Genomic DNA, 22,207 nt, shown 5'->3' with positions numbered 1-22,207 from the left:
TATTGCTCTGTCCTGGGGAGTGCAAGGCCACAGTCTCTCAGGTGGGTGACTTGCCCACTGTTTCTGGATGGGGCAACTCGTACAGCAACCTCTGTGGTGTGGCCTACATAGCGTCCGCTGGCGGTGACGTCTTCAGTTTGGTGGTGGACGGAGGAGCCTCCTTGGCCGCCTCTGCACTTTAGGATAGCTGCAGCGTGGTGGTGGATGGAGGAGCCTCCTGGGCCCCCTCTGCACTTTCTGATGGCTGCAGTGTGGTGGTGGAGGGAGGAGCCTCCTGGGACCCCTCTGCACTTTCAGATGGCTGCAGTGTGGTGGTGGATGGAGGAGCCTCCTGGGCCCCCTCTGCACTTTCTGATGGCTGCAGTGTGGTGGTGGTGGGAGGAGCCTCCTGGGACCCCTCTGCACTTTCGGATGGCTGCCGTGTGGTGGTGGATGGAGGAGCCTCCTGGGCAGCCTCTGCACTTTCTGATAGCTGCAATTCATCAGCTGGTGGTGGGGCCCCCTTGACAACAGGTGGTGGTGGAGGTGTCACCCTGACAGCCTCCGCTGGAGTAGAGGGCTTTGTTTCCTCCAGTACATGGGGCGTGGATCCCTTATCCTTCCTGGCAGGGATGGATGGGCTCTTCCCCCTTCCTGCCTGGTGGTGTAGGCTCCTTCCCCTTCTTGCCTGGTGGTGCAGGCTCCTTCCCCTTCTTGCCTGGTGGTGCAGCCTCCTTTCCCTTCTTGCCTGGTGGTGCAGGCTCATTCCCCTTCTTCGATGGATGTGTGGTATCCTTACCACCACAAGTAGGTGGTGTTACCACTGTCCCCTTGGCTGAGGTGCTGGGCTGTGTCCTTGGTACCCTTCTCATATGGGCAGGACGGGGTGAAGGGGGTGGGAACTGGTCAAGTTGGGAAAGGAAAAGCTTTTTAGGGACGTTGGGGTGGGAGGAGTAATGGTAGTGGAGGTTGAGGGAGTAGTTGTTGGACGTGTATGGCTACTGGATTTGGGTGAAGGTGCGTGCGCTGTATGCTGATGTGAGGTGGATGGCTGTTGGGTGTGTGAGTGCTTGCGTTTGTGTCCTTTAAGAGGGGGGACAGACAGGGTGGGAGAGGACAGAGTGGAATTGTGCATGGCTGTTGTGGAGGTGTCTGCCAGTTAGGTGTGTATTCTGCTTGGTGTGGTGATGCTGGTAGTGGATGTTGATGTAGTGCATGCAGGTGTGAGTGTGAACGTGACTGGGAGGGAGGTGGTGGAGGAGAAGGAGAAGGGGGAGACAGTGGAGGCAGTGGATGTTGTCATGTCTGCAACTGCATGGTGTTTGCGTGAGTGCTTGTGGGATGAAGTGTGGTTCTTGTGTTTGCCTGTGCCACTCTTGGGTGTTGTCTTGTGTGCATGCTCATCTGTATGTGTGCCTGGGATGGGACTGGGAAGTGGAAGTTGGAGGGGGAACGGTAGAAACAGGGACAATGACTGCCATCAGAGAGGAAGCTAGAGCCTGAATCGGGCCGCCAATCCACAGGAACTGCCCTCCAGGAATGCATTGCATTGCTGCATCTGGGATGCCAGCCCCTGAATGGCATTCACAATGGTTGACTGCCCTACAGAGATGGATCTCAAGAGGTCAATAGCAACCTCACTCAGGGCAGCAGGGCTCACTGGGGCAGAACCGGAGGTGCCTGGGGCAAAGGAGATGCCCACCCTCCTAGGTCAGCAGGCACAGGAAAGTCACTGAGGGGCTGCTGGGGGGCAGTGCTGGTACAGGGGTGGCAGCAGTACCTGCAGCTGGGGTGGTCACAGAGGTGTCCACCACCACCAGGGAGTTCCCATCGGAGTAGGTATATGAGTCTGTGTTGTCTCCTCCAGTCTCTACTGTGGTGCTCCTCTTGCCCTCCATTCCACTGGTTCCCTCGGCGACGGTGGACTCTGCCTCCTGGGTCATGTGGGATGCAGCTCCCTCTGTCGCCGGTGCCCCTGCTCCTCCGCCAGATAATGCTCTGCACATAAGGACAGGATGACCATACAAGAACGGGGGGAGAAAGACAAAAGATACACTGGGTCAATGACTGCACCAACATCACAGTTGGCATACACATCACCGTGACACTCAGGGAACAGGCTTAAGCACTATGCATTGCACTACCAGTGATATGGCTAGTCACTAAGGCAAGATGAGGACCACACACCGCCAACTGCAGCACTCCTGGGACCCACAATGCCCTGGCTGAAATGGACTGCTAACAAGCTAGGTTACCTGTATTTGCCATACATCCATTACCCTTCAGATGACCCATGCTGCAATGTCTGGCCTGGCCTTAGGGGCACCCATGCACACACTTCCACAAGCTGGAAACCACCCCACCAGGCAAAATATGTATTGATACCCACTGAACTCACCCCCTTGTGGCTGATGTGACGCCCTCAAGTGCCCATCCAGCTCAGGGTAGGCCATCGCCAGTATGCGGGCCATCAGGGGGGTCAGGGTCCGACGGGCACCCCTTCCTCGTTGGGAGGCCATCCCCAGCTGGGCCTCCGCGGTCTTCCGTGCCCAGCGTCTCAGGTCCTCCCACTGTTTCCGACAGTGGGTGCTCTGCCTGTCATAGACACCCAGTGTCCGCGCGTCCTTGGGGACGGCACGTCATGTTCCCTTCGTTTTTTATGGGCACTGACCTGAAGAGGCAATACAGACAGGAGAACACCATTAAACAAACAGTCCAGCCCGTCACACAAATGGCCCACCATACCCATTTCCATCACCTTTGGCACAACCATATCCCAGCGCACAAGATGTACACTGCCAACAGGCAATCCCCCCACCCCACCTTACACAATGCTTTTAAACACATCTCCATGCATCCTTGCCACATGCATCGTGGACAAAGTGTATTCACCTGTTGGTCTGGAGGCCCATACAGCTGTCCATACTGGCGTAGGACCACATCCACCAGTCGCTTAACTCCTCCGAAGTGAAGGCAAGGGCCCTTTCCCCGGTCACACGGGCCATGGTAGGTTCCAAACACAGGTCACAGCAACACACGTAGTGTAGGTGTTCTCCTGTTGAAGGTCAGGAAACAAGTGAGGATCGAGATAGAAAATGGCGGTCATGTCTGCCGCGGTGTACACCGCCACCACTAGCATACATCCCCATTGGCCACTGTACTCTATAGAGCCCCATATTATCCAGTGAGGAATTGCACGGCGGTGCAAGACCGCCTTCCCCCATGACGCCCAACATTGGCCGAGTTACCTCACCTCCACCTGTCCCTACATACAGGACAAACGGTCGCCATTTCAGGGGGGTGGAAACAGGCATATCATGGCTCCTGACCCCTATGAGGAATGCCAGGACAAGGGCTGAAGAACGTTATAATGAGGTGCATGGGCGAACCAGACGGATAATCGAAAGCACCTTCAGGCTCCTGAAGGTCAGATTCAAGTGCTTCCATCTGACAGGTGGATCCCTGTGCTACTCACCCATGAAGGTTTGCCAGATAGTAGTAGCATGCTGCATGTTGCACTACTGGCCCTCAGATACCATGTACCTTTTTCTGCAGGAGGAGGAGACAGGAGATGCCCCTGTGGCAGCAGTAGACCCTGATGACAGTGAGGCTGAAGAGGCTAAGGATGATGATAAGGACAACAGAACATCAGTTATCCGTCAGTACTTCCAATGACACACAGGTGAGACAGTGCAACTTCACATTTCTATGACTATGGGTGTGTTCTGTGTGGCTGTGGCATGATGGCATTAACTTCCTTTTTATCTCAACTTACTGTCACCTATGGTTTGTCATTTTACAGATGTTGGTGCTATGACAACTGTGTACTGATGTGCTGGCTACAGCCAGCTACAGGTCATTATATCTATGCTCTCACAATGTACAGTTAATTTGCAATAGATGTAACTGTTTCCATAAATACACACAACATACAAGTTGTCGAGGTGTGTTCATAGGTGTTTATTTTAGTGCTTACAAATTGAGGGAAAAGTGCAATGGAATGGGGTGATGATAGAGGAAAGTCCAGGGTTTGTAGCACAGGTGCAGTGTCCAAGTGGGACACAAGGGGGACAATCAGGAGAGTCTCATTTCCTGGCGGTGGTCTTGGCAAGTGTTTCTGGCTTCTGTCTGGGTCGCAGGGAACGTTTGCGGGGTAGTTCACCTTCTGCAGGAGGAGGGATGCTGGTGGCCTGTGGGTCCTGTGGAGGGCTGGTCACTGGAATGGCTAATGGTAGGGGCCCGCTGGTGTGCTGTTACCACCCTCATGATGTTGGCCGTGTATGCCAGCACCCCTGCTATGGAGAGCAGGGTGGTGTTAATGGACTGCAAGTCCTCCCTGATCCCTTGATACTGTCCCTCCTGCAGCCGCCTGTTCTCCTGCATGTTGTCAAGGATCTGGCTCATCATGTCCTGGGAATGTTGTTAGGCTCCCAGGATCTAGGAGAGTGCCTCCTGGAGAGTGGTTCCCTGGTCCTGTCCTCCCCCTGGCGCACAGCAGTCCTCCCAGTTTCCCTGTTGGCCTGCGCTACTGTCCCTTGCCCACTGCCACTGACCCCAGGTCCCTGATTGTCTTGGAGGCGACGCGTGGCCTGGGGTCCCTGTACAGGTGGGTACACTGCTGATTGACGTGTCCTGGGGACAGAGGTGTGGGTACGCTGGGTGGGTTCTCTGGTGTTGGATCCTGATGAGGGAGGCTCTGTGGTGGTCTGTGAGTGGGCTTTGGTGACTGGCTGTCCAGTGGTCCCTGATAGGCCAGGTAGGTCATCCAGATCCTAAAGTGCAGAGTTATAGTCACACACCTCCTCTCCACTGACATTGGCTGGGGTACCTGTGGGGATGTAAGTAATGTATTATTCTTCATGTGAATTACATTTGTACATCCCTGGCTTCCCCTCGTTGGTGTTGCCTTGCCAACCTTTGCTTGTGTATGGTAATATATTGAGGCATTGTTAGTTTCCCTATGCTGTGCATGCTTTAGTGATGGGTATCCATGCAGGGCTTGGAGGGATGTCCATGCATTGGTATGGCATGCAGGGCCTGGCATTGAGGTTAGCCATATGTGTAGGTGCAGTATGTGGGATGGAGTGGAGTGATGGGAGTGAGGGTGAGGGTGTGAGATGGCATGCAGGTATGGGAGGTGATAAGTAGTAAATATTGACTCACCAGTGTCCAGTCCTCGGCTACTCCAGCGAGTCCCTTAGAATGCAGTATTGCCAGTACTTGCTCCTCCCATGCTGTGAGCTGCGGGGGAGGAGGGAGGGGTCCACCGCCAGTCCTCTGTTTGGCAAGCTGGTGTCCTGCTGCTATGAAACGTACCTTCCCCCGTAGGTCGTTCCACCTCTCTCTTATGACGTCCCTTGTTACTGGATGCTGTCCCATGGCGTTCACCCTGTCCACGATCCTCCGCCATAGCTCCATCTTCCTGGAAATGGATTTCTGCTGTAACTGTGCTCCAATCAGCTGTGGCTCTATCCTGATAATTTCCTCTACCATTAACTCCTCCTCAGTGATAACTCCTCCTCAGTGAAACTGGGTGCCTTTGTGGTGCCATGGGTGTTGTGTGGTGTGTGCTGGTGAGCGTGTGTTGAGTTATACGGTGGGGTGTGTAAAGTGGGGTGCATGAGGGATGTATGGGTGTATGTGGTGTGTGTCTAGTTGTCGCAGTGATCTTGGTGTCAGTCTGGTGGTTAAGATTTTAATCGCAAAGGGTTGTGGGTAATGTGGGTGCATGTTTTATAGTGGTGTGGGTGTGGTGTGTGTATGGGTGTTGTGTGTGTTTTTGGAATTGGCCAATGTGGTGTTGGTTTGTATGTGGGTGTCCATTCTGAGCGCGGCGGTATGTACCGCCAATGGTTTACCGCCGTTGAATGTCCGCCGTGGTGATTCGTGGGTCATGATGTGGTGGGCGTTGTTCTGTTGGCATAACGGTATGGGTTTTGGGACCGCCACTTTAGCACTGACCTTTGGGCTGGCGGATTTGTGTATGTGGCAGTATTCTGTCGGATTGCTGTGTGTATGTCATAATATGGCGAACGGATATTCGCCACAGTGCCGGTATGTTGGCGACCATCAGCATGGCGGTAGGAGGCATTTACAGCCAATGCCATAATGAGGGCCTAAGTAGCCTGTATCAGTAGCCCTCAGGCACCCAGACTCAATCAGCTGGTTCATCCCTTCTGACCTGCTTTTTTTGCACTAATCTGCACAAATAGTGGGGGATACATTTTTTATTTAAATAATACACATCTAAAAAGAACAACAGATAATAATCAAGATAAATTTATGGAAATCTGAAACACATTTTGTTTAATCAATTGTATTTCCAGGTCTAAAGAATACAATTACATCATCTTTAGGTTGTACATAGTTTTTACGTACTCTTGATTCCTGTCATGTGCTACAATTGGTCAAAGAAAAAGCACAAGTGACTGATGCCAGTGCACCAGCCGGTGTCATAAATAAATAATGAATCTACCCTTGCCACAGCAAGGGTAGATGAAGCTGCAAATGGAGTCTTATGGCACTGTCTGTTGGCGTTGGGGAATTATTGTTGGGTGGACATTTCTGGCACTGAAAGGCTATTCATATGGTGAAGAATTATAAGGTGAAAAATCTGCAGAGACACAGAGTCCCAGATTGAATGTCATCTGTGTGTGAATGTCAGCACACAGCCTAAGCAAATCTAGTCCATGGTATCAACCACATATAACGGAAGGTATGTCATTTTTTTATTTGTATGGTGAATCAGTGAAATGCAAAACTATTCACTATTCCTACTGGTGTTTCTCCTCTGCCACCCTTTCCTGGTTGTACCAGGCTCTAAGGGCCTGATGTATGAAGGTTTTTAGAGGTTGCAACGGTCAGATTCACAGAATTGGGCCGTTTGTGACCGCTAAAAACCATTTTGGACTGTACAAGCCCTATTTTGCGATTCGTTAACCTATTACCGAATCTCAAATAGGGATTGTGATTCAGTAGTAGGAAGGGGCGTGTTAAGGGCGTCCCTTCCTAGTAGCGACTCGCAGGGGGATGTAAGAATGCTTTGCGACCGAAGTACGGTGGCAAAACATTTGCAGTTTACCACCAACTTCAATTTGGTGGTAACCCATTTGGTGGTAACCCATTCACAAAATGGTAAGGGGTCCCTAAAGGGACCCCTTCCCCCTTTCTGAATGTGAGGTGCAAATATTTTATAGAAAGCAGTCTGTGGTCCCATGGATCACTGCCTACTCTTAAAAAATAAAAAATAAACTTTTCAGGTTTCTTTTTGTGACGCAGCCCGTTTTCTTTAAAGGAAAACGGGCTGCATTTTTAAAAACTGCTTTATTTAAAAAGCAATCACATACAAGGTGGTCTACTGACCCCAGCAGGCCACCATCCCTGTAATTTTCGGCCATTCGCAATCGGTCGCAAATTGCGACCTACCTCATGAATATTGATGAGTTAGGTTCATTTGCAACCCACTAGGAATCTCTAAATGTGTCTGAGACAAATTAGTACATTGCTGTTTGCAATTTCCTAATCGCAAATCGCACAAAGGTGCAATTAGGAAATGACAAACAGATTTCTTTGTACAAGTGGTCCCACTACTAATTGTAACTCATTTTAGAGGAGAATAACGAAAGCTGTTTTCACCAGTGCACTCAAGAACATTGGCCAAATATCTGAGCACTTGTGAAAACTGAAAGCAAAATCCCTTCATTTGTAACATTTTGGCATGAATCATAAAACATCCTTGGAATATATTTAGATCCCTTACATTTATTGCTGAAAGTGTTGTGAACAGTACAATGATGGTGATGATGATTTAGAAGGTTTTGATAGCATGAGCAAATTTAACCATACCTGAAAAGGTACATTATTAGTTGGAAAAAGCAAAAAAAATGCCTTTTCAGTACTTTTGGTGCTAAAAGGAGGCTCTGCTCTCAAGTTGTGTCCGTACTGGCCAGAAAAAATCCTCAGGCTCTAGTAGTTCTTTGGTATAAGCTTCTTAACAGATATAGTGCTGTTTGTATTGCAGGACAGGAATCCAAATCCCTTTCCATAAGAGAATAGACCACCTTGGCCTATGATGATATGTGCTGTATGTACTATACTAGCGAGAATGTAGGATCACATACAACTCTCCCTATTATAACAATATAATGCTTCTGCCTTGCTGTTGATATTCTCTTTTTTTTAACTCTTTTTTTTATTAAACAGTGCTCATTATACATTGAAGCTGATAGGCGAAGTGAGTGCACAATATATGCGGTAGTAAGAGCGAGCAACATTGAATTCAAGACATTGGCAACAATTAAAGACACATTCAGTGTGATTAGCAGAAATCTTAATTCCCCATTGGCAGCAGAATCCCTTTCCCCCATCCCCCTCTACCTCAGTCCCTTCGTGTTAAATAGCCCCTGTATGTTTGCCAGTTTCCCCACACCTTTTCCCATTTCTTATGGCAGCCTCTGTTTGGTAAATCATTTGCTCCGCCCATTGGTAACAACCCATGTCAGATTCCCAGTCTTCAATGGTGAGGGGGGGGGGGGCGTTTCGCTATGCCCCAGGTGTGAGCTATTTTATGCTTGGCCACCCCTGCCACCACCACTAGCCAAATTCTTTGGTACCTGGGCCATGTTGTCCTTCCTGTTGTGGACAGTAGGAGCCATTTTACGTTCAGGGGAACCACTAGGTCAAGCACCCAAGCCATTTTATGTACCACCGCGCCCCAATAGCTTTGACTCACCAGACACTGCCAGAGGATGTAGAAAAAGATGCCCTCTTGCCCGCAGCCCCACTGGCACAATGGGAACTTCCATCTCCCAATCTTTTGGAGTGGCACTCTAGAGTAGTATGATCTGTGCAGGATCCGCAGCTGGAGTAATCTGAAATGGGCCCAAATCGCTATCTCACGTGGGCTCTGTAAAGCCTCTCCACACTCATCATCTTCCAACGTCTTGATGTCTCCGTCTCAGGCCTCTCTTACGCTAACATTGGTTCTGGGAAGTTGTTTATTATTCTCTTGTAAATAAGAGAAATGACTTTGTCTGTTAGCTGGTCTGTGAGGAGGCGATCCTCTAATGATGACACCTCAGGCAACTGTTCCCCTTCTAGTATGTGTCGCCGCAGGACATGGCATAGCTATAGGTACATATAGAGCTCAGTCTTTGCCATGTCATTCTTGCTGGGTTCCTCAAAAGTCATCAGTGATTGACCCCCTCCACATGTCACCCATTCGTTCTATGCCAATCAAGTCCCATTTCGAAAAACCCCACAGGCCACCCACCTCCTTCAGGAGGTCACTGTTCCAGAGTGGAGTTTGGTCAGTGAGCTTGTCACCCCAGCCCAGATGTTTAGTTGCCTCTCTCTGTACTCTCACCACCGTCTGTGTATGAGTCGGCAGGTCACGCTCATGTCGTCTCTCGTAGAGAATTGCAGAGTAGCCCCCATGGCCTCTCTGTCAATATGATACGCCGGTTCGCTACGATTGGCAAATACCCAATCATTGACCACAACCACCTAAATGGCCCAGTAGTATTGGAACAATTTGGCGACTGCCAGTCTACTATCATAGACCCCTCTCTGGAGCTTTTGGAGCACGATACACAAGGTGACCCCATTCGGCATCACTTGCACCTCATGGTCAATTTTACAAAAGAAGTCGTCTGGGGGAATCTTGTAGTGTGTATTTTGCAGCACATATAAAAGCAGTGTTAGGGTCATCATTTTGTATAAGGCAGTTCTGCCTATCTGCAAAAGCAGAAGATTCCTCAAAGCTCTACATCCCTATGGAATCTGTCCAGCTGTGGTAGCAGGTTTCTACTGATAAATTTGGTAGGGTGTCAAGTAAGGAGAATCCCAAGATATCGGAAGCCATCCAGCCCCACTGTTTGTCAATTGGTAGGGTCGGTTTTGTGGAGGAAATCCGGTTGTCATTGCTGTAAAGGGATATACGTGGGAAACATCCTTTTCCAAACAGTCACAACAATGATCTGCCTATACAATGCAATCACCACCCTGACTGCCACATTATCACGCAAGTCATTACAACGACTTGCTTTAGGGGGTGCGTTGTTGGACTGGGGTTGGATTTTTAAGTCTAAAACATTCTCTACTGTTGCATAGACTTGAGTTGGAATAGTAATTTATACTATTCCAAAGTCTAGCGCCCCTCTAAGGCAAGTCATTGTAACAAATTACATGGTAAAGTAATGCTTGGTAACGATGCAGTCAGGGTAGTGACTGCGTTTTAAAGGCATGCTGGGTAAATGAATGTGAGTCCGTCATACAACCATATATGCTAAGCTCATCCCTGTCCTTACACACTCCCTGTATGAGAGGGTCCTATCAAACCCAAGCTGCCAGGGGTTCAAGTGCCAGCACACAATTCACTGGGGAAAGTTGACATCCCTGCCTCGTACCCTCTTGCAGTGCAAAGGTTTGGGAAGCAGCGTTGTTCAGGCGCACTTTCACCAATGGGTCCTGAAATAAACATCATCCCCAGTCACAGAACTTGGGGCAAAGCACAGCCAAGTGAGGGTCGCAAATATGTAGTTCCATTCAATACTATCAATGGTCATTCACGTGGCCAGGGCCATGAGCACCACCTGTTCGGCCTGAGGCACGACAGTCATGTGTAACACCCTGTAAAGACGCCGCAGGTTCAGGCAGGTGCTCTTGTGTGGCATAAAGCCAGATTGGTCCGGATGAATCACAGATGTGGTAACCCTCTCGACTCTAGTGGCCAAGGCTTTTGCCAGCATCTTGACCTCTGTGTTCAGGAAAAATATGGGTCTATAAGATCAAGATTCAACCGGCGGTCTATATATCTTGGGGCTAACTACTATTCTGGCTGTCCTTTGATACTCCCTTCCTCTCAGGCTGCATGAAACATTGCCAACATATGTTCTTCAGTTAAAGCCACCATATTTTTATAGCGTTCTATCGGCAGACCATTAAACCCAACTGCCTTCCTTGATTGTAGCTCTCATATCGCCAAAGCAATTTCTACTATTGTCTGGCACCCCTGTCATTGGTTGAGACCTTCAGGAGGTCTTTGCCCCATAGGAAGGCGTCACAGTCCGTGTTGGACATGGTGGTCATGGAGGTGTATATCTTTTTGTAGTATGTAGAGAAGGTCTCAGCTATGGCAGCATGCTAGTGGTCTGTCGCCTTGTCCACTTCATCATATAGTTGGTGTTGAGTTGCCAGCACGTAGATGCGAGCCCTGTCCTCTGCCGGCTCTTGCAGGCCTTGTTGTTTGAGGCAGAGTTGGTGACAAAGGTCATCAGTGCCTTCCGCTAGATGCCGGGCCTTCAAAGAATCAGTGTCGTATTTGATTGCCTCATGCTGAAGTCTTTTCTCTTTCCCCCCCCCCCCCATGTGGGCCTCTGCATGGCAACAGAGGACTGCTTTAAAGGCCTCCCAAAGGGCACACGCAAATGCTACTGTCCACTCATTTTCTTTTCTCTGAGCTTACCTGTGATTCTCTTATCTCTTAGGTGCCAGGGATCAATCTTAGGGGCCAGGTTATTGCCATAGGCAGGGCCGCACAACATAACCCCCACCAGAGATACCCTGCACCTTGTGTTGCTCATATTTGAACCTGTCCATTTGGGCCTGTTGGGTAAATATATTATTGATACTAGAGAAACTGCCATGGGCCATCAAAAGTATGTGTACTTTTGTTGCTTTGGGATAAGAGCACGCCAGAGGTTAATAAACCCTAGTGCATCTGAAAATGCTTTCAAAGGGCTTGGTTCTTTTGTGAGGACAGCCCTGGTGTCTCTATCTACCCAAGGGTCGACTACAGCATTCATGTTTCCACCTAAGATAAGAATCCTATGCTGCATTTCCAATAGCAAGGCACCCACGTCTAGAAGGGTCACTGCATACAGCCTTGGTGGCATGTCCTGGAGAAAATGTTTAAAGTGTTGCACTCCCAGGCCCCTAACAATGCCATCTATCTACCAAGCAGATTGGACAATATACAATAGGGCATAAAGGGCAACGACCTTTTGATTAGAATACCTGTTCCCCTGGAATCTGGGGTGTAGCCAGCATGTGCCAAGAGGATGTAGCCAAATCTGTGTAGGGCCTTGTAGTTGTTACCGCTAAAGTGGGTTTCTTGCAGTAGTACTAAGTCTGGGGCATGATGACAGAGATACTGTAATACTCTGGTACTCTTGATTCTACAGCCCAGCCTGTTAACATTCCACAACTGGACACTCAGGGCTTGCTGTGTCCTTGACCCCTTAAGAAAAGTAGGTGTAGGAGTGGTTGGGTGCATGTTTGCCGAATGTCTTGTGTCTGTCCACTGTACTCTTGCATCCCGCAACCCTACCCATGCCTGCCTCCAGTCAGTGTATGTGAGCAACAATGTAAAAACAACATAATAGAGAAAAGTAACAACAATAGTCCCCAACATATAAACTCCCTCCTCCGTGCCACCCTGCAATGCGGGCTCAGAACTGCCCACCACCCCAACTTGAAGAGTGCCTGTTACCCCAACAGTATCTTTTACAATAGTGGGGAGACTAGCACCGCCTCATTCAACCGTGTAAATTATGTAAACAAAGTGATGCATCCTTATGACATCAGAGGAGGTTCCATGCAGCCATCAGTTCCATAAATCCCCTCCATTAGTTCCCAGCACTCCCCTCCCCCAGGGAATGGCAGCAAGTCACTGAGAATCAACACTATGTTTTCACTGCACACAAGTCCATAGTGTCGTCATGTCCTGGGAAGTGATCCTGTGGAGCAGGCCGCCAAGGTCTCATCTTGCCCCATGGCATCCTCCAAGGGCCCCCAGGGCATTCCTCCCACCAGGGGTGCGCCATCTGTCCAGCAAGTCCCAGTTTCCTTCTGGGGTGGTGAAATGCCATGATTTTCCCTCTGCCACCACTTGCAGCCAAGCCGGGTAGAGTATCACGTACTTCAGTTCCTCTGCTGATAGCGCTTTCTTGACCTTCTTGAAACTGTCTCTGTCTTTACACTTGCAGTGTAAAATGGGAAAAAAATATTTTTTTCATATGTTAAGTCTCCCTGGGAGGAAACAGCCTACAGGACTGTGACCCATTCTCTATAGTTAAACACCCTAGCAATGACTGTCAATGACAGGGCTCCATGCTTTGGCCAGGGTATGGGTGCATTGTTGGCCCTTTAAACAGCCAAAAAATTGAAGAGACATGTGGGACAAACAGTGTTCATTATGAGATCTTCCAAGAATAGATCAGCACTGGATCCCTCTGCCCTCTCCGGGACCCCAACAACAACTCTGATGTTGTTTCTTCATGCTCTCCCCTCCCGGTCCTCAAGGTTGGCAGCAATTATGGCACATTGTTTTCTCAGCCTCTGCACTTGTTCCTCAAGTCTTTCAGCGGTCGAATGCAATGAGCTGATATGCATCTACGCAGGAACTGTTTTCAGTTACAGCCTTTTGCCTCATCCCACTGGAGGTTTTCAACTTAGCGACCACTGCATTGGAATATGTGACCTAGAAAAAGAGAACTCTGATTTAAGCCCACTATTTCTCACTCACTATTGTTTATAATGTCCAAGGATTGCTCTTGTAGCTCTCCCTAGAATACCATTACCACCTGATTAGCACGTCTAAAAACACTCCACTCGTCAATTGTCGTTAGAGGGCTTCCGCCCCTCAGGCAAGTCAGTGCCATACATGCACCTGACCAGCTTGCCGCTTGGTTAGCTGCGAGCCCACCAGTGGCTCAAAGGAAGGATATATATATCCAGTTCTTAATTTCAGTGTTTGGCATCAGCATTTAATTCTTAAAACCAGCACGTTTCATGACAGTCCACCACATGGTGGTGCTGTTTGCATTTTTTCAGCCGAACACATTTGTTTATCAATGTAACGTACAATAAAAAATAACCATAGAAGCATGTCCGGGGATGAATAGTGGAATTTGGAAGCACTGTTAAGCACAGTGGGTAGTGCAAACTGCAGGGACCCTCTAAGGCCCTGGCACTTATATCTTTACAAATTAAGTGTTGGCCGTTTCTGCAGGGTCATCCCGAAACTTTTTCCCTCGCCTTCCTGTTTTCTGAACTTGTTGTTGTTGGCTTTTAGCACTCTGCACTCTTTACTAATGCTATCCAGTGCTACAGTGCTTGTGCTCTCTCCTTAAAACATGGTAGAATTTGTTTACACCCATTTGACCTGTTTTATGTATTTGTAAGTCCCTAGTAAAGTTGTACTACATGTGCCCAGGGCCTGTAATTTAAATGCTATTAGTTGGCCTGCACCACTAATTGTGCCACCCAGTTATGTAGACTTTTAAAAATGTCTCAGGCCTGCCACTGCAGTCTCTGTGTGCTGTTTTAAACTGCCAGTTTGACTTGGCATGGTAAGTCTCTTGCGATGGCCAAACCTCCCTTTTTAATACATATAAGTAACGCCTAGGGTATGCCTTGTACAGCCCAGAGGGCAGGGTGCCGTATATCCAAAAAGGTAGACATCTACTTTTAAGGTTTACATGTCCCAGTAGCAAAAAACTTCCAAATTAGTTTTTTACTAAAAGGAGGCCTACCTCCCTTATAGGATAACATTGGAGTTACCTTATTAGCAGGTAAACAGGTCAAGTTTGGTATCTAAAGAACTGTAATTAAAAGATCTTTCCAATAGTACTGTCAGATTTTTAATCACCATTAAGAAAATAACACTTTTAGAAAGTTGGCATTTTCTTGCCCTAACCATTTGGTGTCTGCACCCTGATTCTGGTTCACATAAATAGGTGTAGCTGGCAGTTGGTCTTTGTGTTTTGCTCCAAGACAGAAGGGAAGACAGGTGTTGCCAGAATGGGCCACTCTGACTTAACAAGGGGGAGGAGCTGTCAGCTACCACACTTGCACATCACAAAGGCTCTGCCCGAGCACTCTCACAAAGGGTTTGACACTGGTCTTTTGTGACCTCAGACAAGCTGGGGCCAGGCCAGGAAGGGAGGGGATGCTTGACACCCCATGGGGGTGGAACCCTCTAGAACCTTCTCCAGCTTTAAAGTGGACAACAAGTATAAATATTGGACCCTTAGACCCAACTCTTCCATACAATTCTAGACCTGTGGACTTTGCCAGGAAGAAGAACTGCTGTGCTGCCGAGAGGACCACCAACCTGCTGGACTGCTGCTCTGAAGAATTTCTGCCTTGCTGTGCTGACCACCTACCCTGATGCCATCTTTGCCATCACAGCACCTGGACTTTGCCATTTGTGAGAACTACCCTCCCAAGTGGTGTCACCCCAGAGCTGGTCCCTTGAAATGGGCCTGAAAGTGCTCTGCCAGCCCATCTGTGGATTCAGCAGAACCAATGCAGCTGCTCTGTAGTGCAAGGTTCCCCATCGCAAGGATCCCGCATCACCTAGACCAGCCCATCGGAACCGCCGTTTGTACAAGCATCTCCATGCAAGGACATTGCCTCATCCAAAGCAGCATATCAGAACCGTTACTGAACAATGCATCTCTACTCAAAGACATTGCATCACACTTCGCAGATCTCTGGAACCACTGCAGTGTTACACATTTCCTCTCTTGGACCTTGCTTTGGTTCTGCTGTGTCATGCATTTTCGACACAGGACTCCGCATCTCTTCACAACAAGGCTTAAGGTATTGTGTTCAGCGGACCTAATGGGGACCCTGTTGGTGACCCACGCTCTATCAGTCTGATCTTTTGACATTGTCCCAGTCCGGCGCAACCAGATAACTACAGTTGGTGCTTTGTGCTTTTTTGGCACTATCTTCACTAAAATCTTTAAATGTCCTTATCGCAGGTTATACTGATTGGATTTATTTATTACAATTTTCTGATTTTGGTGTCAAATAACTTATTAAAATTGTCTCTATTTTTACTAAATTGTTGTGGTATTCTTATTGTGCTGTTTTCACTTTATTGCTGTGCTGCATAAATACTTTACACAATGGCTTTAAGTTAAGCCTCCCTGCTGTGTGCCTAGCCACAGAGAATTGAGCACAAGTCAATTTGGGGTTTGCTTGTGACCTCACCCTGACAAGGATTGTGTTTGCTGCTAGAGTAGGTTTTCACCCTTATCACCCAGTAACTCCATTTCTTACATTAAGCATTGTATATACCGCTGAATGATATTGCGTACAGACAAATATGCAATCTCATTCACAGGGGCGTAGCTTCAGGAGGTGTTTGGTCTGTGACTCTCCCCCAGATAAATACATTCTTGACTCATAGTTGGGTTTGGGTTCCTGAGTTGGGTCTCCTATGCCTTTGTTGGCTTTTCTCATTGTTTGACTAAAAGGTTTTAACTTGTTATTTTTTATCAGGAACGTAGGGTCCCCCCTAATGCAAACCAGTATTGATTATTTTCCTCATGGGAACAGTGTATCCAAAACCTTGATCATCCCTCCACCATTTGGCATACAGTTTTTCAGTTGGGAAACTTACGATTCACACCCCCAAATCTCACTTCTTGCTCATTCAGCCTTGCCATCACAATCATTGCCTCTGCCTTCACCACCCATTAAAGGCCTTCATCAGACATCTGTGCCAAATAACAACTCCCATAATTAAAAACAAATGTGCAGCGATTGAATACAAATGTTTGGGTCACCTGGAAGGCTCCAGGGACAAGAAGCGCAAACAACAACCTCACATGTGTTTTACACACCACCAGGTGGAAAAGATAAAATAATTGCCACTGAGTCGAATTCACATTAGAAGGGACTATAGAGAAAGACACTTAATTGGTGCAGAACATATGCACCTTTATATGCTTGTGAAAAACTTAGGGCTTTCTTCTAAGACAGACAGATTCATTTAACGGGCTAAGTGTCATTGGCTCTCTCGTAGTCCAGCATAGATGGTCAATTTATTAATTTACCTTTACTTGTTGGAAAATACTGGGGTCACATGGTCGCACGTAGCACAGCCTTTGTTCTTTCCTCATTTTACATTTACTGTTCTCATTGGTGACCCGAACAGATATCCCAAATCCGCAGGTTTTGGAGCAGATAGTCCATGGAGTAGCCTGGACCAGGCATTTGTTTTTCCGCACAAGAGGGAGAATCTTGTGAGCTGAAATGCATAAACAAATTGTTTTCTGTGGAAGACAATGCAACGCCACAAAACAATTAAAGTAAAGTTACACTTCGACCTATTGAATAGAACCTGTTGAGCAACAAACTGGAGCCAAGGGGTGGAGTAAACAAAGCCACTGTGTGAGTAAGTTACAATCCTTTAATGAGAGCAGGCCATGTATGATGCTATCAATTTCTGTCTCGCAACTGTCTCTCCACACATTCTCGAACCCCTGTACAAACATCACCCATTCCACACCTCGGGCTTGCCCCGAGCCGCGCGCCCATACTACACATCCCCCTTCTTTACCAAAGAACAATTTAAAAGAAAAATAACATACAGATTTTGACTAATCACAAGGATAAGGAATGTCAATAAAAAAACTGTTTTAACTATTTAACACAAAATCGTGGTATTTCCTTGTTTGTGCTACTACCCAACCACAACAGGTAGTAACCGGAGGCAATTCACTCTGGCAGCTTCCATTAGTGGTCACCGACGGAAACTCACGTTGTTCACATGAACTCTCTTCTCTACCCACAACATCTGGCCACAACCAATCAAAGTCAGATTCAGCAAAATCAGATCCAGATTCCCCAAACACATTCCTCCCCTTGTTCAACATTACACCACCAGTACATTCTGTCAATCTGCCTAGGTGACACAATTTACCGTCACTTAGCAAGTCCAAACTCCCAAGCATCTTTTTAACTTAAAGGGTTAGAAAGTTTGCTATCACCATTAAGCATTTTATGCGCCAATTTGACCATGACCCAATCTTGTGCCACTAATTTGACATCTTTTACATTGTGCCTTTGATCATAATGTTCCTTGTATACTCTCTGTGCCTTCAAAATGTTGCTCTTGACTATAGCAGGCGACCATTTACTCTGAATCTTAAGATTCATCCAACCTCTATTATCCTTTGTGTACGGTTCTCTTCCCCTAAGTATCTTGAAAGGACTTTAGCCAGTAAGTGTTGGAGTAATCCTATAAGCCCACACCATGCTAGCTAATTCTTTCTCCCAATCCACTCCTGAGCCTAATGCTGCTTGTGTGGAACCCATGATCACACAAGTGAATCACTCCCCCGCCCCATTACCAGCAGTATGGTAAACTGGAGTATGTTTTTCCACAATGCCATTCCTAGATAAGAATTGTTTCCACTTCTCTGACACGAATTGAGGTCCGTTGTCACTCAAAAAAGATCTAGGTATCCCTTCTCTCGAAAACACACCTGACAGAAACATAATTAACTCTGTCAAGTCAACACATTGACACACTTTGTATTCTGTCCATTTAGAGTAAAGATTCAAAAAAACAATCACTTACTTGGAGTCACCAACAGCACTGTCCCCGACAATTGACATAGGACCCAAAATATCAATAGCTATCTCTACCCATGGACGTTCCGGACATGAACTCACACCTAAAGCAGGTCTAAACACCTTTAAGAATTTGTCTGCATTGGCACACACTATGAAATTCCGTACCACTCTTTCAATATATCTGTCCAATCCAGACCACCAATATGACATTTTAATTCTTCTTTTAGATTTCACAATACCAAGATGACCCTCATGTGTCAGCACCAAGAATCTTCTCCAGAAATACTTCAGGAGGTACTATCTTTTCTCCTCTCATAAGGAAATCTTCATCGTTGACAGTCAATTCATCTCTAACTTCCCACCACTTAATGTAATCTTTTCCCACTTTATTTTTACATGGCCAACCACATCTTACATACTCCATAATTTTTAACAATACTTTGTCATTTTTATAAGCAACACTCCATTCTTCCCTTCCTACAATATTATCCTTCCCTTTAGTCAAAATTTCCTCATAATCATCCTTTGTAGCAAAATTATATTCCTCCCACTAACATTCCCTCCTGTCCTGAATGGGTTACGGCAACCTGCTTAAATAATCGGCAACTTTATTCCTTATGCCTGGGAGATACACCATCTTATAAACATAATCCAACAACTGTGACAACATTTTGGAAATGCAGGGGTAGCTTTCACTGCACCTTGTGATCTTAAAACTTTAACCAATGGTTTATGATCCGTCCTCAACACAAACTTTGGACCCCAAAGGTAATGCCTACATTTTTCCATAATCCATACTGCAGCCAACATGTCCTTTTCAATAACTGAGAACTTCTCTTCAGTCGATGTTAAAAGCAATAGTACGTTAAAATCCCCCTTTTGACTCTTGTGTAAGTACTACACCAAGACCCCTGCCACTACCATCTACCGTAAGTATACTCAGTTCTTGACTATCAAAACCCTGTAAGGGAATGGCGGAGGAAATTTCCTTTTTGCTCTGCTCAAAATCCTTATTCAATTCTGCATTCCACCTAAACTCTTGTTTTTCCTTAACCAGCTGTCTTAATTCATATGTTTTTGCTGAAAAGTGCAGCACAAATTTTGCATAAAATTCCACTAGCCCTAAAAAGGACCTAACCTCATCTTTAGAATTCAGAGCCGGAGCCTCTGTAATAGCAGCCAAAATGCTATCCTACAGACGAATTCCAGGCCTATACTCTTCATGCCCTAAATACGCAACAGATTCCTTCGCCAAACCTGCATTTGTTGAGCTCAGCTGTCAGCCCATTTTCAGCAAGCCTTTCCACTACCAGCATTAACTTGGCATCATGCTCCATTCTGTCCTTCCCCATTATGAGTATGTCATCTTGAAAATAAGTAACACCCACAATGTCGCCTAAAATGTATGCATTGGAAAACCGCAGCAGCTGAAGCAAGGCCGAACAGCATGCGAACAAACCTATAACACCCAAAAGGTGTAATAAAAGAAGTAAATTCCTTACTAAAAGGATGCAACAATATTGATGATACGCTGATTTTAAATCAACTGTTGAAAACTATTGACATCCGGTAGACTTAGTCAATAACTCGTCAGTCTTAGGAAGAGGAAATTTATGCACCACAATACTTTTGTTTAATTCTCTCAAATCGACCCAGAGCCAAATGTATCCATTAGCTTTTCTAGCTACTACTAAGGGAGCTAACCATTCTGCACTTTCAATAGGTTCTATAATGCCCTCATTATTCAATCTGTCCAATTCACACACCACAGCATCTCTCACTTTTAAGGGAATGTCCCTTACTTTGTGGCTAACAGGAGTAACACCTTCATTAACTATAATTTAGCTTAGACAGTTTGCCCACTTTACCCGAGAATACCTGGGGAAATTTCTTCAACAACTCAATTTCCAAGATTTTGCCAGGTTCCTCCATGGACAATACTTGCGTGCCACTTCTGGGATTCAATATAATTCCTAAAGCTCCTTGATCCTTCCACCCTAACACTGAGGGTCCTCTTTCAGCCACAAACAGAGTGCAATGCACTACCCTCCTCTTGAATTCAAACAACAAATTCATAAATCCCACCACAGGAATTTTTTCACCTGTAAATGTAACAGGTTGGATGCTTGAAGGTGATAATTCAACTCCAACCTGTTTAGCAAATTTCTCCTCCCAAATATATTTGCAAATAATAGTGTAGGGTGATCCTCTACCATTAGTATAGACATACCCCCTATACTTATATCACATAATGGTTCTTGTGCAAACCATTAATGCCTAAAACAATATTTTTAATGCTTAAAATGCATTCATCATCTTCTGATTTAGGGTCTTCAACAGGTCCATTTTCCCCCACGCCACTCCCTTAACCACAGAATCACCAACTCTCCTCCTACATACTTTTACACAATGCTCCAAAACACCACAATAAGAACACTTAGGTTTAACTGTAGGGCAACATTTGTCTCTTGCAAAATGTCCTTTGTTTCCACATCTGTAACACAAGGTATTCTTTTCCTGCAGGCTTCTTCTCATCCCTGTTTTTTTCTTAGCACTCTTGGTACTGACAAATTTCCTCTGCTCCTGTATAAATATGCACACTAAGGCCCTCATTATGACAATGGCAGTAAAAACCGCCTATTGCCGGCTGCCAAAAGACTGTCGCCGTGGCTACCATCCGTCTGCATTAATATGACCCCAGCTGGATTTCCGCCACTAGCAGGGTGGAAATCTGGCTGTGGCCATACTGGCGGATGGTGGTAAGGTGACGCTGCTACCACCAGCAGCGCCACGCCAGTAGGCCGCCACCAGCTGTATTATGAAAAATAATATGGCCTGGCGGTGTTCTGCTGGCGGGCGCTGCTGGCTGTAGCAGCGCCCTGTCCTGTCCCCTGCCGGAGGACCCCCAGGATACAGGTAAGTCAGATTTCCAACAGGGGAGGGGGTGTTGTGTGTGAGGGGGGGGTGTGCGTGAATGTGAGTGTGTGCTTAGTGTTGTTTGTGTGCATGTTTGAAGGTGTGTGAGTGCGTGTATGAATGGAAATGTTCATTTATGTCTGCGTGTAAGTTTGGATGTGTGTGCGGATGTGTGCGTTAATGAGTGCATGCATGCATGTATGTCTGTGTGGATGAGTGTGTGTGTGTATGGGGAGAGGTTGGATGGGAGGGGGAGCGTGGATGAAGGGGGTGTGGGGTGTCTGGGGAGTGTTGGGGGGAGAGAGGGCTTCCTATCAGTGACAGGGAAGGAATTCCTTGTCACTGATAGGGCCTTCTGCCATGGTTTTCGTGGTGTTACGAATGCTACGAAAACCATGGCAGAAGGCAGGGTCATGACACCGCCAGCGGCACAATAGCGGCCGCCGGGCTGGAGATTGTTATCTACAGCCCAGCAGCTGCTACCACCATGGCGGTCGGAGTGGTACATTGGTGGATTGGCTTCAGCCAACCCTCCAATGTCACAATGTGGCGGTAAGTACCGCCAGCCTGTTGGCGGTACTACCGCCACATTACCTCCGACCGCTGGGGTCATAATGCCCTCCTAAATCTCCATCCTTCCCATTGCTCAAAGCAGCCTTGGCACAGAGTTTCATTAATTCTGCTTTTTTTACAATTGCGATGATCTCATTCATTGGAGCGTCACCACAAACCCACAATTCTTTTTGCACACCTGCATTATTAGAATGCATAATAATCTGTTCACGAATAAATTAATCATGCAACTGCCCGAATTTACAAGCTATCTCCAACTTCCTTAGAGCAGATACGTACTCCTCCACGGTCTCATCTTTGCCATGTTTATGTTGAAAGAAATTATACCTGTCAACAGCTGTGCAAACAACAGGTTGATAATGCG

The 22,207-nt window shown here is 46.9% G+C and overlaps 1 protein-coding gene across 1 annotated transcript in view; it reads right to left on the bottom strand.

Annotated features, from left to right (window-relative positions):
• Window positions 1-22,207, bottom strand: part of CCN6 (cellular communication network factor 6) — a 286,585-nt gene that overhangs the window by 20,189 nt on the left and 244,189 nt on the right. Inside the window, exon 4 of the mRNA XM_069236733.1 lies at window positions 16,830-17,023. Within this exon, the coding sequence (XP_069092834.1) occupies window positions 16,830-17,023 (194 nt within the window). The remainder of the gene's footprint in view (window positions 1-16,829; window positions 17,024-22,207) is intronic.

The sequence above is a fragment of the Pleurodeles waltl genome, chromosome 5, assembly GCF_031143425.1.
Source record: "Pleurodeles waltl isolate 20211129_DDA chromosome 5, aPleWal1.hap1.20221129, whole genome shotgun sequence".
NCBI classification, from domain to species: domain Eukaryota; kingdom Metazoa; phylum Chordata; class Amphibia; order Caudata; family Salamandridae; genus Pleurodeles; species Pleurodeles waltl.
The sequence above is the reverse complement of the archived record's forward strand: the minus strand, read 5'-3'. Positions and strand labels throughout refer to the sequence as shown.